Consider the following 20997-nt stretch of genomic DNA (forward strand, 5'->3'; position numbering starts at 1 on the left):
CAACCTTCTTAAAAAAAAAGAATGAAACAAGATGGTATTTGTTAACATATTCAGTAGGTCTCAAGTTGACATTTTAACTTTGGCAGCCCTAAAATTAAATTTTCTTTTTCTCACGCTGTAGATATTCCACAGGCCCTCTAGCGGACCCGTTTGTACAGTAAGTTCTGCAGTAACATTTCGTTATAATTACTTAAACATCTCGTATGACCGCCCTTGTAATTTGAGTGAAGTCTACGCCAAGATCTTGCCCATTATCAGCATTCCTCCAGAAACAGCTTTAGTTATAAAAATAAAAGTGACTCTCATTCAAATGTTATCTGTTCTCTGTTGCCCATGAGAAGGCGCTCAAAGCAATGGCCCCTGTCCCGCGAGGGCTGCTCTACTGTTTCGTGGAATGTACCAACTCAGAGGAAAGAGGGGTTCTGTGTTTATATGGACGAGCGCGCGCTGCGTGTAGTAACTTCAGCACCTGGACAGCGACCTCCGCGAGACAGGCGTCACATACTGAAGCGCGCGGCGCCACGCGCTTCGACATGGCTTGAAATACCGCATTAAAGTGCTCCACAGTAGTCTTTTGTTGTTGAAAAGCCGGACTGTTGCGCTGAAATATCTCCACACTGAGTATCAGAAACGAAAAGCGTCGGTTAGTGCGGGTCTCACTCATCTAGAGGCTTCGCTCTGTGGAGCTGCTCTTCCGGACAGCGCGCGCGAGAAGGAAAAGTAACTGCGTCTACGCTGATCTCACTGTACTCGAAGATGCAGACAACCACCGGGACCGGACTGAAGCTCTTGCTGTGGATTTTAAGCCACCTCAGCATCTCTGAAGCAGCTTCTCCATCATCCCGTAAGTTGAAGCTGATTTCGTGTCTCTTTTGCAGTGGTGGGTACCGGGGAGCATCTGGCACGCGGGCGTGCGTTAGTGAAGTCCGGTGGCATTTACTCCACAGATGTAACCGGTGTAGTTATGGATTCTTCTGAAGAACTTGTGTTATTTGCAGTCGCATGTTTGTCTTGTGGACATTGTAATACATTGCAGTTTATCACGGTCGGCAACAACCATCAATCATTCGAGCCTGTGAAAGAAAAATAGCACAGATATTTAGGTGGTACAGATGACATTTAACCTAAAAGACAAGACAATTTTAAGCTTTTCGAGGCAACAATATGTAAAGTACGACAGCATTTCAGTTTTGTCTAACCAGACCGGTGAAATTCAAAGAAAACCGGGGAGTGTTGCAACACATTTTGTTTAAACGTCTGAAACTAAAACTTTAATAGCTATAATATTCCCATATTTGCTACAAATTAAAGTCGTTTATAAATATAATGCTTATCCTTAAACTATGTTAATTGTTTTCAAGTACAAGTGCTGCGATTACAACCCCACTACCATACACTGTAACACTAATGCATTAAGTTTTATGAATGGATTTATTGTGGTAATCATACATATATTATAATTAAATATAATTAATTTATTTACTTAATTAATAAAAAAATAATTTTATTGCCATCCCCTATCACCCAATTTTATTGTAAATTTATTTTAATATATATTTTTTTTAATTAAAAATGGTAAACATTGGAATAATTTACATTCAAAAACAGAACAAAATAAAAAATACAAAACATAAAAGTGTGTTATTCACTATCATTTTTGTGTTAACCGAATCCATGTGAAATGTACCATTCTGTCTGAGCAATTTTGGGGGATCCAGTAGATGTACATTGAAAAGTGTTACAACCTTCCCTGTCTGGTCAGGCATGATATTGCTAGTTATTTTCACATGTGGATGAAAAGTTTGTGTGGATGTTATCTATCAAACTTAACAAGAGAACCTGCTGATTCAGATGATAACAGTCACAGTCACAATCACAAATCATAAAGCAGATGTGTAACTTTACTTACCATTTTTTACCCCCGGTGGTGCTCATTGAAACTGACTGTGTTACAAAAGAACACTCCCCTCTCCCCCATTACAAATAAGTTAAAAAGGAACTCTGATGTTCATCAAATGCCACATCTGAACACATTGGCAGTTTATTTTCAGAATATAGCTTTATGAATCATGTGTTAGGACAGGCTGAAAGTGAGCTGCTAGATTCCCTGCCGAGCTGCCCTTAACAATGACGCTTTACCTTGACTGTCAACCCAGCGTCTGTTCAACTCTTAAACAGTTGGCTATTGGATGAACAAATGTACATCCACAGTGTTGTGTCAGCCACAGTAGAGTTGTTCTTGTTGCAGTGAAAGTTTAACCTTTTCTAAATACTTTATTGTATGTTTATTTGTGAAGTATTTTTGGTAGCACTTTACTAAAAGCCTTTATAATGCATGTTATAAGGCATTATATCTGTTCATAAATAATCGTAACCAAAGTTAAAATGCATTATAATACTTGCAGCTTCCTTGTTACATCTGAAACTGGTTGTTTGTCATGTGTTTTAATGCATTTTTCTTTCTAAAGGTATGTATTTTAACTGTGATTACAATTATTCATTAGATCATACAATGTAAGTGCATTACAAGGCATAAAAAATACTTTTATAATGTATTATAAAGGCTTTAAGTAAAGTATTACTGTATATTTTACTATTTTTATTTGTCTCTAATAATAATGATATATTAGGAACACACATTTTTTTAAGAAAGAAAGAAGTTTTTGCAAACACACAGTGTTGTGGAATTAGCCATGGGTTTTAATATAGCCTGAAGCGCCCACCACTTTAATATTACTACATAATTTAATTACTTGGCTAATTGCCTTGCAGAGAGTTAGCACTGCAAAATCAATAGAGTCAAGGAGAAATTGGTTCTTAGAAATAATTGGATGGTAGGTCTTATAAAATAAAATCCATGTTTGTTCTGCATCAACACCTAAAGCAGCTCATAGTCAACCATTTTTCCACCGTGAGAATTATGAATGACTGATTTCGTCAATACTGATTTATTGCGCACACGTGCAAGTAAGCGAAAAGGTTTATCGCCGGACTGACTACAGGTAGCCAGGAATAATAAGATTAACTGCCTGGAATAGTCACTCTTTTAATGGACCAAAATTAGAAGCAGCCAAGACTCACTTGAATAAAACGTGCCAAAACAATGATTAAGCAACAAGATCGTTCATTTTTTTAATTAATATTTCCAGCTCTGTGGCTACATGTGGGAGAGAAACTGAGTAGCACAGATAGTTGATTCTCCCTCTGACAGATGGATGGAGGTTTGAGATAAAGTTTGCAAATGTTAATTGAGCTGCAGAGGTTTTGAAATCGCTTTCTCTCTTTGTTAGCCCAGACCACCGGAGCATTTGAAATAAACATCCATCTCCCTACGAGCTCCCGCAGGTCTGATTAAAAAGAAAAGGTAACTGGATTGATTTGGCTTATATGGGGGACTGCTGCTGAGAACGAAAGTTAGATGGATCTTTTTCTTGTTCACTTCAGTTTCACCACAGCACAAAAGCAGAATCATTTAGAATTAGTCCAGGCAATGGATGGCATTGGTGTAATTTCCTTAATCACGTCATGTACGTGTTCAGCGCGGCTTGCTGTCAGATTTTGCGCTCTCTGTAGCTGCCACACAGAGTCAAAGTGGCAGCTCAATGACCTGATCTGGAGCAAAGTTATTTTAGTGGAATGTGAACATGTCACCGTGGATGTTGCTCAGCGAGCGAGACTCCTCTTAGAGACTGAGATTCATCTCATGATGCTAATTAAAATGGTGTTAAACAACAAAACTATTTCAAAAATGTTATTTATTGCGATCTCTTTTGGATATATGATGTAACCCCAATGTATTTTAATGCAGCACTTCTGTCTGTTCTAGAAGAAGCAATTGCTTAGAACAAACGTTCTACTCATAATCAACAAAATGGCTTTTATTTGACAGATAGAAACAAAGGACTTGAAGAAAGCATAGCAATTAAGACTCAGACCATTACTGTGCAACACAATGTTAGGAAAACACTGAAATTAAACCCACTCGTCTGGTTCAGTTCTTCAGTTGCATACCCTATGGGAAAACAAGACTGCTGCCTCAGGATGTAACGCTTGGTCACCTGAGTTCAAGCCAATTTGCTTGTCCTTACAAAACATGTAGATGCAGCGAGTCTGTTTGAGGCTACTTGGTAAGGTGAATTTAATGCAAAAGCTGCTTATATATTTGTTATGATGTGTCATTTCTATATCAACACTTAAAAGCAAATGGCAGGCATCTGTGCAGGCAGTCCCTGAAAGATTCATTCACTTAATTTCTGTAAGTAAATTGGGTATTAAGGGACCTTAAACAACAACTTGAATGCAGTGCCAAGCTGAAATAACAACATTTGTCTTTGGCGGAGGTGCGCAGATGCTGCAATCTTCCTAATGAGCTGCCTTTTTTAGTTTTGTATGACTGATTTGAAATTGATATGAAGGGGAAACACTCTCTAGCCAAGCGGTTTGTCTTGTATTAATCAAGATAAGTTTGTATACAAGGCCAGAAAGTCAAACTGACCTTTTAAAATTCTCTGTGATAAAAAGTTTGTTTGCATTTTGACATTAAGCAAATGCAGTTTCTGTGGTGATTAAGGATATTGGTCAGTACAGCAATCATGTTACAAGAGAATGAGCAGGGAACATATGATCAGATACAACCACCAACGTGTGTTATTGATTATAAACTACTTTTTGCATGATTCTAGTATATGTATACAGTATGTAAATGCAGTGACTTTGTTTATAGGGACTGTTCACATGTAGAAACATGTGGAAATCACAATTTGAGATATTAAATTAGAAATAAAGTTAAACGCTGAGGTATAAATTGAATGGTCGTCAATGGAGAAAGATGCAGTTGTGCTAGTCGCAGTTAGGGGAATTAAAAAAGTTGCAAATGTAAGATATACAGTAAGAATTACAAGCAAAAAAGTAAAAAAATTGTGAGATTTAAAGTTGCAAAAAACAAGAAATAAGTCATGGTTTTGAGAAATTAAGTTAATATGAAGAAAGATATAAGAAGATTCAAGATTCAAGATTGTCATATGTACTTTAGTACAATGAAATTGCTATTTTGTCCATTCCTCTTCAGAAAGATGGAGTAGAAGAAATAAATGACAAGGACAACAAATAAAAAAAAGGAAAGCAAAAAAAAAAAAAACTAGATAGAAGAGCATAAGAAACAATAAATTACAAAGATAATAAATTAAATAAAAAAGAATAATAAGGGACAAACCGGTAAGAATAACAATACACAATAGCAATAATACACAATAGAGTCAATACAGTATAAGAATAAACAAGCAATAAGAACAATAAAAAAAAGGATGTAGTGCAGGTGAAATGGAATAATGAGTAATGGGGTAAAGTGATTTTTTTATATTTTTTTGATAAGATCACAAATATAAGAAAATGAGTAGCAGTTTTGAGATATAAAGTCACAATTGTGAGAAATAAAGTTTCAGTTATGAGAAATAAAGTTGTAAATGTGAGATATAAAAACACAATTAAAGGCAGTGTCATAATTATGAGACAAATAGTTGCAACTGTGAGAAATAAAGTTGCAGCTACAAGAAATAGCTCAAGACAAATAGAATTTATGAGAAATAAAGTTGAAAATGTAAGATACAAAGTCTCAATTACTAGCAACAGTCAAAATTATGAGAAAAAAACTTCACACTTCTGAGATTCAAAGTCACAATTGTGAGAAATAAAGTTGCAATTTTGTGAAATAAAATTGCAATTAAAATATATAATATTACAGTTAACAAGAAAAGGTGGTCGGATGGGTGAGATATGAAGTTGAAATTATGAGAAAAAGCATTGCATTGCATTTATGGGAAATTGCATTTACGGGAAATTGCATTTACGGGAAATAAAGTCACAAATGTGAGATATAAAGTTACAATTATGAGAAAAAATATTCACAATTCTGATATACAAAGTCGCAATTGTGAGAAAAAAAGTTGCAATTATGAGAAAAAATTAAGTTGTGAGCTATTAAGTCACAATTGTAAGATTTAAAGTTACAACTGCAAGAAATAAGTTGCAATTACGAGAAATAAAGTTGCAATTACAAAATATACAGTAACATCACAATTATGACAAATAAAGTGAATAAAGTTGTTTTTTTCTTATGAGAAAAAGCATTGCAAAGCTGAAATATAAAGTCACAATTACCTTTTTTTTTTTAATATGAGGTGGATACAAGATTTCATGGCAGCTTTAATCATGGTATATTCAAGGGTAAAAAAGTGCTTCTTTCACATCAATGCAACTCTCTTTCTATATTTTTTTGATAAGCATTTGACAGATGAAAAATATTCCTTTGCCAGACCTGAGCTGTGTCTGATCGACTTAGAAGACAGAAACGACTTTTCCCCAGCCTATGTTACCTCGAATGACACAGACAAACACACACTGATATCTTGTTATTCTCTTTCCCCCTTGCACACTGTCTGACTCTGTCTCTTATATACACACATATGCTATTTTCCTCTCTGTCTCACCCACACACTTCTATAACGCACACATATAGAAGTATTCAATCGCGCACATGCACAGTTTCTCTCCTTTTTCTCCAGGCAGTGGAGATGCTGTTATGACTATAGGCTCTAGACACAGGAGTGAGCTTTTCATCTAAAAGCACAGTGGTTGCTACTCTGAGAGCATTTGCTCTTGTCTCTTAAAGCAGACCGGTAATAAAGCGAAAGCGCTCCCAACTCATAGGCATACCGCTGTGAATATCACTGTGCATTCAGTATCAAAATTAAAAACATGTAGTCAACATCTATTTGAAGCAAATACATTATTAATCCTGCATTAATGTTTGTGTGTTAGTAAAATATAATGCAGCTTATTATGTGCTGTTATTTTAAGTGCTATGACTTATCCTACACTAATTTCTCATGAACTTGTTTTAAACACACCCAGATGTATTGAGCTTATTCATTTTACGTGATTAATTAAACATAATCAAGTTTCACTACAGGGGTCAAGGATTGGCTGGTTAGCGTGGACAGTTGCCCCCTGCTGGTAGAAGATGTAACCACACTATTCTGGGAGGCAAAAAAGCGTCTTTCTTTAGTCTAATATTATATTCTAGTCTATTTATTTATTTGTTCTGACTAAACAAATTTTTAGACCTCTGTGGTCTCACCCATCAATATTTAGAAACTGAGCACTGGATGTTCAAAAAGATGCAATTAGATCATGTGCTGCATGATTTATTAATAATATGAAATTATAATAAGATCCTGAAATCTATCTACTGTATAGATAGATAGTTGTAATATTTTAAAAACTTGGACTTATTATAAAATGTTTGATTGTCCTTTTGTCCGATTGTAACTAGCTAGCTAGATAGATATCAGCCTGTTAGAACTGTTTGAAAATATCATCATTCGGTATAACCAAAAGTGTCATTCAGTAAAACCGAAATTTTGGTTAAACCGAATGACTTTTTTGGTGACAAATTTTGTCCAGCTTGTAAAAAATGACAAATGCAGTGTTAATTGATTATAAAAACCACATAATCTCATTGTTAACACTTAATAAAATTAATTATGTCTCCATTATGTTTTTTACACTTTTAAAAACCTTTTTCGTCAAAGACCCAGATACATACAGTTGCAAGAAAAAGTATGTGAACCACTTGCAGAATCTGTGAAAATGTTAATAATTTTAACAAAATAAGGGAGATAATACAAAATGCATGTTATTTTTTATTTAGTACTGTCCTGAGTAAGATATTTTACTTAAAAGATGTTTACATATAATCCACAAGACAAATAAAAATAGATTAATTTATTAAAATAACCTCATTCATAAGTATGTGAACCATTGATTCTTAATACTGTGTGTGGTTACCTGGATGATCTACAACTGTTTTTTTGTTTTGTGATGGTTCTTCATGAGTCCCTTGTTTGTCCTAAGCAGTTAAACTGAGCTCTGTTCTTCAGAAAAAAATCTCCAGGTCCTGCAGATTCTTCAGTTTTCCAGCATTTTTTGCATATTTGAACCCTTTCCAGCAGTGACTGAATGATTTTGAGATCCGTCTTTTCACACTGAGGACAACTGAAGGACTCAAACACAACTATTAAAAAAGGTTCAAACATTCACTGATGCTCCAGAAAAAAACATGATGCATTAATAGATGGGGGGGTGAAAACTTTTGGAATTTGAAGATCAAGGTAAATTGTATTTAATTTGTCTTTTGGGAAACATGCAAGTATTTTCTGTTGCTTCCGAAGGGCAGTACTAAATGGAAAAAAAACATATTCAAGTGAAATAAGAAAAATTTGACCTCTTCCTCCTGTTCAAAAGTTTTCACCCCCCGACTCTTAATGCATCGTGTTTCCTTCTGAAGCATCAGTGAATGTTTGAACCTTTTTTAATAGTTGTGTTTGAGTCCCACAGTTGTCCTCCATGTGAAAAGATGGATCTCAAAATCATACAGTCACTGTTGTAAAGGGTTCAAATATGCAAAAGATGGTGGAAAACTGAAGAATTTTTGGGACCTGGAGATTTTTTCTGAAGAACAGAGCTCAGTTTAACTGCTCAGAATAAACAAGGGACTCATGAACAACCATCACAAAACAAAAAAACAGTCGTAGATCATCCAGGTAACCACACAGTATTAAGAATCAATGGTTCACAAACCTTTGAACTGGGTCATTTTAATAAATTCAGCTATTTTTTGTCTTATTGATTATATGTAAACATCTTTTATGTAAAATATCGTATTCAGGACAGTACTAAATAAAACATAACATGCATTTTGTATGATCTCTCTTATTTTGTTACAATTTTGCACATTTTCACAGATTCTGCAAGTGGTTCACATACTTTTTCTTGCAACTGTAGATAGATGCATAGATAGATAGAGTTTTGTATATTCCATTCAAGATGGCCACTGATTAGCAATGGGCTTGTCAAGAGATTTTTTTAGCCTGAAAATAGGGCGCTATACCCAGAGACATAATAGATGTTAAAGAAACTGTATTTGGGAGCCCTGCGGCTACAACCAAACAAGCAGATTCCTATGAAAGCCAAATATCATCTAATTGAGATGTGGAGATAATGTTTTGGGGCTGCTCTGAGATTTCTACAGATTATTAGCTTATGCTAGGAGACAAAAATGGCCAAATACTCATGGCTCTAAAGACATCAGTGAAGTACATTTATAATTAAACTGTATATCACAGCTGTGAATAGGAAACAATGTGAAAAATGTGAAATGTGAAAAAGAGCTGTTTCTATACAGGCACATGGGCAGGACACAGACTTGCAATTTCTGCTGCATTTACTCCACCACTGGATGCTGGTGAAATCCAGCACATACTGTAGAGATAAGCTGTTCACAATAAATGTCACAACCAGGGTTTAAAGGTCTGCTCTCTAATAATGATCTTGGATTATGGTCAGAAATGTTGATGATGGAAATTGGAGCAAATCTCAGGGTGTAAGAGGGATGAGCGAATGCACGTATGTGTGTATGTGTTTAGGAAAAGTAAGCAAGCTTAAGAGACTTGTAGAAACTGTAGCCTCCATAGTAGGGAATTTGTCAGGCTGTAGCTGTGTTCACTAAACAAACGCACTCCTATACCTCTGGGAAATATGCAGCCTCATTTCCGTAATCATAATCGGAGTGTTCAAGGGGAGATTATCCATATCATTGTGCCAAAGTATCCAGCCAAGACCTGTATAGCGTCAAAATCCACAATATTAAAATCATGTTAAGATAAAGACACCTAAAGCTTAAATTAAACAATCTTACTCTGGTTGTTCTCATCATAAGCATATGATTACACATTATTTGCAAATTAAGTCTTTTATGATTATACTCATGGTGGTTAATAAACAAACAATAAAGTGAAAGTGAAGAAATAAAGTGCTGTTTGCATTCGCACCAAAGAATTATTCACAATAAGAAGGTATACGTATTTTGCATTTCATGTATACACCATTCAGGCATAACATTTTGTGAAGTGAGTGAATAACATTGGTGAAGTGAATAACAAGTGAACATTTTGTCCTCAAAGTTGATGTGTTAGAAGCAGGAAAAATGGGCAAGTGTAAGGATTTGACAAGGGCCAAATTGTGATGGCTAGATGACTGGGTCAGAGCATCTCCAAAGCTGCAGCTCTTGTGGGGTGTTCCCGGCCTGCAGTGGTCAGTATCTATCAAAAGTGGTCCAAGGAAGGAACAGTGGTGAACCGGCGACAGGGTCATGGGCGGCCAAGACTCACTGATGCACGTGGGGAGCGAAGGCTGGCCCGTGTGGTCCGATCCAACAGACGAGCTACTGTAGCTCAGATTGCTCAAGAAGTTAATGCTGGTTCTGATAGAAAGATGTCAGAATACACAGTGCATCGCAGTTTGTTGTGTATGGGCCTGCATAGCTGCAGACCAGTCGGTATTCCCTGGTGGCTGTGGCCTCTTTAGCAGGATAATGCGCCCTGCCACAAAGCAAAAATGGTTTGAGGAGCACAACAACGAGTTTGAGGTGTTGACTTGGCCTCCAAATTCCCCAGATCTCAATCCAATCCAGCATCTGTGGGATGTGCTGAATGAACAAGTCCGATCCATGGAGGCTCCACCTCGCAACTTACAGGGCTAAAGGATCTGCTGCTAACATCTTGGTGCCAGATACCACAGCACACCTTCAGGGGTCTAGTGGAGTCCATGCCTCGATGGGCTGTTTTGGCAGCAAAAGGGGGACCAACACAATATTAGGAAGGTGGTCATAATGTTATGCCTGATCGGTGTATATGCTACTTCAAAAGTTTCGAGTCAGTAAAATTGTTGGTAGGAAATTAATACTTTTATTCAGCAAGGATGCTGACAGAAAAAGACATTGACTATTGTTAACAAAAGTTTCTATTTAAAATAAATGCTGTTCTTTTGAACTTTATATTCATGAAAAATCCTGACAACAAAATGTATCATGGTTTCTACAAAAACATTTTTTTGTTTTGAGGCCCAAATCATCATATTAGAATGATTTCTGAAGGATCATGTGACACTGAAGACTGGAGTAATGATGTTGAAAATTCAGCTTTGCCAACACAGGAATAAATTGCATTTTTAAAAAATATATTAAAATAAAAAAAATTTAAAAATATATTTTAATTTGTAATAATATTTCACAATATTACTGTTTTTACTGCATTTTGTTTAAATAAAGAAAAAAAAAACTTACTGACCCCAAACTTGTGAATGAAATATATATATTTTGATGGCAAATTGCTGCAAATTGTACACTAAATGAGTAAAATATTGAGCAGACTTCTTGTCTAACTAGCTTTTATATTTTGCATATTTTAAAGCCACGTCTAATCGCAGCCAGAGAAATGCCTCCACTAAGCTTTGACATTGTGCACTGTGAAAAAATAAATAAATAAATAAAAATAATGGTCTGCTAATCCCCTGAATAACTCAGTCAGAGAGAAGAGGGGGATATTAGGAAAGTTGCAATGCTTAGTGATGCTAGTATGCTAGACATTTTTGTTAGGAAGATGTGCAGTTCTGTATCTATGTGTGGGTGACAAACTTTCAAACTTTTACGTTTGAAGTTTTACAAAATGCTCAACTATGCTCTTAGAGAGCAAGACGAGAGATCTAATTGGATCTAAAATGAAATCAAATTTCGTCTTCTTATCACATCTTGTTTGTAATTGAATTTTTCATCAAAGGCGTACTCTACTTATTCTTCAGGGACACAACCCATCCGCATGTCATTTTAAAAACGCAGCCTGGATGTATCAAGTACCCGGTCCAATGACAGGATACAGTTAATGAGAGATATTTTGTCATTTTTGCTCCTCTAAATATTTTATCAGAATGAATTTTTATTGATTGCCCAGCAGAAGTTCCCATAGTCCTGTAAATTTGAGTCCCCCTCTTCATCCTCTCTGATCTTCACATACCCTTTCATGCTCTGCATCTGCTCTTCATTTTGCTCAGTAATACATGTCAAACATCTGACGAATGGCACCAAAGTTCATCTCTCAGTCTACTACTTGGTGATTTATCCTCAGGCTCATGAATTAATCTATAGGACAATTACTAATGCACTATACTGTGCAGAGTGCTGCGACCCATGCAATTCTTTGGTGTAATGCCAGTGCTGGGATATAGAGCGGCTCTTCCAAGTACTCGCCCTCCACAAATCAAAGCGAGCCGTGCATAATAAAACAAAAGTGCTGCCTGTATGTTTCAAGGCAGTACTGTCACTTCCTGTGATTGGCTATGACAGTCCCCCCTCTCATTACCTCCATTGTGGTCCCTATAATAAACCTGAAGTGCAGTGGACTGGCTTCGGTCGTCGGGAGAAATCGCCCCATATGCTTGTGCAGATTGCATCTCCACGCAGAGGCGCAGGTTCTTGTCTAAGAGTGCTCCTATTTCTCTTTTCTCCCTTGTCTCTAATGTCAGTCTCTGCACTCTCCTCTCCTGCACACTGAATGTCAATGGGCCTGAGCTGCAGCTGCCTCGGAGGTAAAGCAGGAAATTATCTCACTCCTATAGATGTCAGCTGCAAATGTTCCTTGCTAGAAGAGAAACAACAGGTTACGTGCACCTAGACTGTTGTGATCTTTAAATGAGACTTGGATTTTTATGTTAAAATTGTAAGGGATGTTTTTACACATTTTTTTGTGACGTATCTGAAACAGTGATTCTCAACTGGTTTTCACTTCAGCTCACAGATTTTATATTGGAGTCAAGTGGCGACCCAAGATAGGACCAACATTGTTTATCATACTCTATCATACTCACCCTCAAGCCATCCTAGGCTTCTTCTTTCTGATGAACACAATCAGAGTTATATTAATAAATATCCTGACGCATCGAAGCTTTATAATGGCAGTGAACGGGTCCAACAAGTATAAAGCTCAAGAAAGCGCATCCATCCAAAGCAAAACGTATTCCACACGGCTCCAGGGGTTATTAAAGGCCTTCTGAAGCAAAGCCAAAAAATATCCATATTTAACAAGTTATAAAGTAAAATATCTAGCTTCTGCCAGACCGCCTTCCATATTCAACTTATGAAGAAAGTGTAAAGCCTCTCGCAGTTCAAAACGGTTAGGCTACATCCTATGCCTGCCGTATTCAACTTACGAAAAAACTTTCTTCCTAAAGGCTGGTTCACACTGTGCGATTTATAATAGTCCTTTACAATAGTTGCTTGTCAGACAGTACGAACATGATCCTCATGTCACACTGTGGGATCTCAGCTGTCATTTATGTCAGACTGTACGACAGTTAAGACGCGTTAAAAACGGACGCGTGCATGAAAACTTGTCTGGAGTTTTACATCAACCCACACACGTTCAGTGACTGTGAGCTGCATTACACGCGGGACTGAAATGGTGGCTAATAAAGACATCTCTAGTGTTAATTTTGATCACGGCTTGTCTTGAAAAATGAAGACAATTTAAAGTCACATTGGAGGATTGTACGCCAAATCTTCTGACACCGTCAGAATTTCGTCTGAGGTAAAATTTGATCGCAACGGTCATTAACCGACTGTCTGTGAACATGCCAAACTAGCGATCAAAGACTACAGATTTTAGGCTAGGATTATAGGAATCTTTTAGGATTTGCAAAATTTGTCTCAGACGACCAAATTGTGGCCAAAATCGCACAGTGTGCACCCGCCTTAAGTTGAATAGGAAATGTGTATATATATATATATATATCACCATTTCCACAAAAATAATAAGCAGCTGTTTTCAACATTGATAATAATAATAATAATAACTGTTTCTTGAAATCACTAAATAATAATATTTCACATAGTACTGTTTTACTTTTTTCATAATAGGGTATAATATATATGCTATATATAATATATACAATTTAATGTCCCAAAATTTGCATACAAACAATTCACTACACAAAATGTGTCATATTTTCTTTTACCTTGTGTAGTTTTGTTAATAGTTTGAGGATGTCCACGTCACATAACCTGTCCATACTGGCATATGCATAATTTAAATACAGAATTTGCACCAAAATACAACATTTTATTGGATGCACAGCTTTGGAAGCCAACAACAAAAAGGTACTTTTTCTTCTTACTGTTAAAAACTGATATACCCATTCATTTGGCTATCCAAACTATATGTGTGTTACATTTTATCAGTTGTGTTTAGCATTTTTATTTCCATGCCTAACAGACCTGCGACTCACTATTCTAAAGTAATATAGCTGTGAGCATCATCATACTTTAGTTTTGCATCCAATTAAACAATTGTGTGGACTTTGCTAAACAAACTAGCTTTCAAACTACTTATTCAAATCATGCTTTAGGGCTCTTTCCATTAGCTCTATCAGTCATCATGTACCTTTTTCACGGCTACATAAACAGACGGCCATGTGGAGGATTTCGAAGGGCTCTACTATCCCTCACTCGAAAGCTCTGAGAGCCACTTATGGCTTTATATCATTTACTAGGGTGGCTAGTGGGGTAGCTGCCCATTAGCTTGCAAACTAATTTGCTAAGTAAACAGTGCTCTCTTGCTTGTTTCTCTCATGGGGGGCAGCATTTAAAAAAGGCTTCCTGACTTGTTTATACTTGTTGATGTATCCCTAGCGAATGCCCTGCTTGGTCAGTGTGGGATATTTTTAGAGAAGCGTGATTTGGCGAATAGCATGTGCCAGCCAGGGCCATAATGGGAGATGGAGAGGCTCTTAGTACACTACAGGGCCATGTGTTACATGCAGCCTCACAGAGAGAGCATGTTTGTGTGTGTAGGGGGGGACTTACTCAACTGTGCACCATTATCTCATGAAATAACTGACAGTAGAGTCTACTAACCTGCCCAAATGACCAGCGGCACTAAGCGAGTGGTTGATGAAGGCACGCAAGCATACTGTTTACAAGTGCAGGCCTTGTCAGACCTAGATAATTAACACCACAACTTAAGATTAGAATAAAGATGCGTAATTTGCATTCAGCAAGCTGTTTAGTGTCCACCGAGCGCTTTGATGATTATTAGCATATTACGCTTAAGTGTTGTGAGGTGCTGGTCTCATGCCTTGGTGTTCAGGATTAATGCTGAATTCTAATTTTTCCCTTTTAGCTTAGATATAATAAACAACCTTGGCTCTTTGAAAAAATGTGCCTCTACCTTTTGCAAAACTCCAAAAAGATACCCATACATAGAATTTACTGCAGTTTCCAGATGAAATGTACATTAGATGCAGTAAAATACCAACAACTTTTATTCCTGTTCTCATAAATTATGATTACAGGGTTATATTATCAATAAATAAAGGCTTATTTTCGCAAGGCTCCTTGCACAAAACTATGTTATGACCTCAAAACACTTTTCCCATAGTGCATGAATTGTAAACTAATACATTTTAATGTTGACATCACATAACTAGCTCCATATGTATGGCTTTTCTGATGTAGTAAACTTGCTCGGAAACTCACCTGGTACAGCATTGCACTTACGAGTCCCATGAAACACAAATCACACTATCAGAGCTCAAAGACTTGTAGAAGCAAGACAAAATGGGATGGTTGCTTAAAAAAATTTGTTTTTATCTCACGTTTGCTTTTGTTTTAAAGGGGTCATGAACTGCGTTGTTTTATTGTTTTATAATGTTTCCTGTGGTGCACTTATAATGTTAGTATGCTTTTTACATTAAAAATTGTCATAATTTAGAAATAAAAAGGCATTTTTCCATCCCTGATTTCAGACCTCTTATTTGAGCTCTGTTTTAAGGGCCGTGTCTGCTGTGAGACTTCAGTGTAAACGCCCACTGCTGTGATTGGCTAACATCTTTGCAGTATAAAATAGCTAAGTATTACTCTCTTGAAAACTTTCAGCACATTTTTACAATTACAGCTCTCAAGGTTAAGTAATCTTGAGAAGTGTTGATTTTAGCATTACACTTAAATCTATGGCGTTATATTTAGATCGTGGCATGAAAGGTTGCAGTGATGAACATTGTAGCCGATCACATGTTGTTGAGGGCATGAAAGCAGTGATCTCATTATTGCAACTCAATTTCTGCACACTAACGAATGCTTTCATCATAACTAACAGTACAAACGTGATAAAACAAAGAGATTCGTTGAATAAAATAGAAGTTTTGGCATGAGTCCAGAACTCAGTCACTGATAAACCCGCGCTATTTGATTGACAGCTCCAGCACACGCTGTTTGATTGACAGCTCTAGCGACTGCGAAGGGAGCGTTCTTTTGATCACTTTCTATATATAATTTAATCACCATTTAAATAACAGATTATTTTCATCCTACTAAGAGAAACAACGTGAAGTTGACCATTTAGTCACTGGTTTGATTTACTGACACATAGACAAAGAACATCTGACTGAACATGAATCATTACATATCAGATCAGGTATTATAATTAACACAGTTACTTACATGTTGTTGCATTACTGTCGAGTCCATATCGTAAAAGTCTGGTTGCAAAGCCTGCGCCGAAATGTGATTGATTTTAATTTCTAAAGAATCCACAGTGAAATACCGAATACAAATAAATAAAGCTCAACTGAGACATTCACATTATTGACAATAAGTAATCATATTCCTAGCATTAGAATCCTTTGAAAGGTAATGTTATTTTTGTCCTGTATCATTCTTCTCTCCTTCTCATCTCACTAACACGCCAGTGGGTGGGGCTAACGTTGCAGTGATGGAGTAGGCGTTGATTTCTTCTGTGGTGGCAGGGTTTCCCCTATCTATCATAGATAGGCCTGGTGTCAATAAAAGCTTTTATTGGACTAACAAGGAGTCCTGAAACAGGATATTCTTATAGTACGATGACCTCTTATATATCAAAAGCTCAAGGAAAAGTTGATTTCTCAATTCATGACCCCTTTAATATTATTGGTTAGGGTTTAGTGTACAATAGAGCATTGTTCTTTTAACAACACTCACCGGACATTTCATTTCTGAACTGCCACGATACGTATAACAACCAACTCAATAAAACATTGCCAGATTCACATTCATTCACTATTTCGAATAAAACTGAACACACTTTTAGTGCCACTCATGGGACATTTCATTTATGAATTGCTGCGATTCGTACAACAACAAAGGTAATAAAATGTTGCCAGATACATGGTGATCAGTTTTGGATAAAACTGAATGCACTTCAAAGTATCATGAAACATAATAAGAAGCAGAAATGTAATATCACTTTGCAAAAATGTCACCACAGGTATATATATTTTTTTAATGGGCCTGGGTTGCTAAAAAAGGTTGCACAGGTTGATGTGTCCTACAGCTGTTCTTGGCGGTCCGTTCAGCGCTCATTCAGTCTTTCTCCTCCTCAAACCTGTGCCAAGTCTCTATGCTAATCGCACATGCAGGTTTAACCACACACAGGACCAAGTTTAAGTAGTTCTGCTTATTATTCAAATCTATCACTACCTGCTGTAGCAGAAGTCTCAGGGGAATCTCTGCCCCCTCTCTAGCAAACAGCCATAAATTAACACACTTAACTTTGGTACATATTTGGACCCCCTGCATGAATCTGTCTCACATTTGGCTTGTTAGGAGTAAAGTATCACTGTTCCTTTTCGTGGCGGAGCAACAAGCCTCTTCTGAATAGTAATCACATTTGATTTATGAATGTCAAGATGTACAGCTATTCCAGTCCTCAATATATATTAGACTTTCATTTTTTTTGTACTATTTTATACTATTAATATGGAACAGGAAGAAGATTAAAAACACACCTTTCAATTTCTGCACCTTTCTGCCAGCAGGGAAGAAAAAAAAAAAGGCTAAAAAAAAAAAAAAAAAAATCTAGGTATCCAAGACACATTAATTGAAAATATGTCTGCTAGGTGTATCTGCCAAAGTAGATATCTGCATATAATCACATATAACTACAAGCTATAATATAACTACATATAGGGTAAATTTGGGGTAAGATACCCCTGGCCCCGGGGCAAGATGACCCCTCACCTTATTTTTTTTCTCTTGACCACATATGGCACAAAATTTCATCTCAACTTTAAGTTTCTCAAGTTTATTTAATTGTTTTTTTTTTTTTTTATACCACCCGATACTGATATCAGGAAGTACTCATGTACCATCTGTTGTTATAGTATCTACTTGGCACCATGTGAAATGTGTTAACTAACTTCTAAATCTAACTTTTGTGCTTACTGAAATGTTGAAAACTCAAATGTGCCTTATGGAATTCACACCCTGGTTATGATACAATATCATGCACAGATTTAAAGCTGCCTGAAATTCAAGGTGACACTGTGCTTTGTTTGGTTTTTGCACTTGCATGAGTTTTAATATCCCTTGGTTGTATTTCAGGGATTACAGACAGGTAAATTTACTAATGTCAGTTGCAGCTCATGTCTAAAGAGAGATGCCTGTTTGCACTGGAGTGATAATGCAGAAGGTTTAGTTTGAACAGTGAGGTCAACTCTGTAATTAATAAATAACTTGAAATGGAAGGTGATACAATTAAAATGCCCGCTTTGAAATATGGATTTGGAAACTATTAATGTATTCGTGTAGGAGAAAATTAATCAAGCCCCTTATCCAATTATATACAAAGCTCTGACGTTTCAATCAACTTCATGCCTTGGGGCTTACCCCTTAATTATGTTTGGTTATATTACCTACAGGTAAATCTTAAAAGAATTAATCTGAGCTGCCAGAAGTGCACATATACAGTCGAAGGTTGTCATCTTGGAAGACTGCTAAGATGTTTGGAGAAATTACATTTTCAAATTCACTCAAAATTAATATGCATAATTAACAGAACTCTGGATTAGAAATGGATTTTTAAAAAAAATCACATCATTATACAACTGGATACATAGTTTAATGTGTTTAGTCATCTTTGTTTTTTTTTTTTGTTTTGTTTTTTTTTACAGTCTTTACTGTCTTTACAGGAAATTACCTACACATATGCAATTATTTATAAGACAGAGGCTGTCCGTTGAGTGTGTACATCTGGATGGTGAAATGTTAATTTAACATGCCACTTTGCTTTTTAATTGCTGTAACATGTGTTGCTATGCTTACTCAAAAAAATACAGATTACTAATTACTGGGGCTGTCAATTTAATCGGATTCATTATTAAGAAAGTATTGAAATTATAATGACCTAATTTACATTTACGACAGGTGTAATTCATTGTACAGCACTGCCCATCATTTAAACGGAATCTGCAAATGTGACTGATTGACCATCACAAAACTGTTTTTATTTTATTTTATTTTATTTTATTTTATTTTATTTTATTTTATTTTTTATTATTATTATTTTTTTTATATTAATGCTCAATAACAACCGTCGTAAAACTGTTAAAGCGATTTAATCCGATTCAGTGGCGTCAGGGTCATTATAATTGGCTCACGAGGCACATGATGTGACAGATAGTTACACGTTTTACAAGTTACGATCTCCTTTAATAAGAAAACCTCTGGTACAAGCCCCACTAAAGTTTTACTGATAAATACATGTCTGACGAGGGATCTTAGCATACTGACACGAGAAACATTTTACCTCAGCAATCGTGCGGCAGCGACAGAATCAAAACTTAGCGATGCCCGATTCTTTTGAATCAGACCGGTTAACACAACGGTCATATGAATCAATTCAAATGATTCATTCAGACAGTTCACTCAATGATTGAATCGTACTTTATAACAGAAAGCAAAAATAGCGTGAGTGGATTATGTGAATAGTGGAATATTTGGGAAAGTGGAATATTTACCTGCCATCCATCCAAATCCTGTATGTATCCTGTCGTTTGCCAGCGATGAAGATGGTCTTCATGAAGTCCTACACTGCAGATAAAATATTTTTCCAAAGAGTATCAAAACAGCATGTGATAACATTTGACAATACCATGTGTTTTAGATATGCAATGCCATTAAATAGTCTTGTAGCGTATTTTTTCAGTAATGAATGCTAGAAAAACTTCTGATACAGTACAAATTGTACGTAATCAAATTTTTAGAAACGCTATTTGTTATAGGCCTAAATATAAATATATAAATGTTGCTAACTTGATTTGTTAGGCCGATTTGTTTTGTTGTTGTTGTTTGTTTTGTTTTGTTTTTTACGGGAAGGTGTGTGAGCTACAGTAGGTACCCTTAGCCAGCCTGTGTGGATCAGGCCTAAAGCTTCTCTTCAGTCCTATACATTATTCATCAGGAAGTCTCAACAGATGCCGCTTTCCATTTGATATAGTTAGACTGGCATATGAAACTCTGTGAAATTTTGACATCCATAAGCATGTAAGACTCTGTTGCTTCATTCAAGAGAATAGGCAGCCTTATTTTGATACAGTAGGTTTTAGTTTTGATACTTTATGTGGAAATGCTTTAATTAGTCTTGTCTGTCTGTCTGTCTGTCTATCTATCTATCTATCTATCTATCTATCAGTTTTTTTGCGGCAGTGTTTTAATTGTTTAACTGAGCTTAGCTGTTAGACAGTTTGCATTGTGAAAACCCTTTCAGAGAAGTTGTCTTTCCATCAAGTTAAAAATAGTTCAGCTTTAAAAGACCCCTGGATTCTTTGCCTTTCCTTGTCACTCCATCTAACTGTTATTGAAAGCATGAATGTATTTTACATAAAGATGCTAAGAAATGCATCTGATCTGGAATAGGTGAATCTGAAACTGGATTAATTATAGCCCAGTTGATACCGGTTAGTAGATTAGTCATCTAGGGCCAGGCAACCCTCATAATAGTCTAATTTTGAACATATGTAACTAATAACCTAATTGATTTTAGTGTATGTAAGTCTGAATGTAGAATGATTTTATTTAAAAGCAATTCCTAGTATAGCCATGTAATGTAATGCGTCTAGAAACGACTATGAGAATACAATTTTCTATTTCCCATTTGGGTATTCTTCATGTTATGAAAGATGGCTGCTGTATGATTATATTCTACGTGCTAGTGTGTACGTGTGAATCAACACAATCCCAAAAGACTAACATTTTTCATAAGCATTTCTTTGTTTTTCTTTTCCCACTAAGCGGTACCC

General features: G+C 36.2%; 1 protein-coding gene across 1 annotated transcript in view; it reads left to right on the forward strand.

Annotated features, from left to right (window-relative positions):
• The first annotated feature begins 421 nt into the window (after window positions 1–421).
• Window positions 422–20997, forward strand: part of cntnap2a (contactin associated protein 2a) — a 394941-nt gene continuing 374365 nt past the window's right edge. The window contains exon 1 of the mRNA XM_051882071.1: window positions 422–844. Within this exon, the coding sequence (XP_051738031.1) occupies window positions 757–844 (88 nt within the window). The 5' untranslated portion in view covers window positions 422–756. The remainder of the gene's footprint in view (window positions 845–20997) is intronic.

Source organism: Ctenopharyngodon idella, chromosome 23, assembly GCF_019924925.1.
Source record: "Ctenopharyngodon idella isolate HZGC_01 chromosome 23, HZGC01, whole genome shotgun sequence".
Lineage (NCBI taxonomy): Eukaryota > Metazoa > Chordata > Actinopteri > Cypriniformes > Xenocyprididae > Ctenopharyngodon > Ctenopharyngodon idella.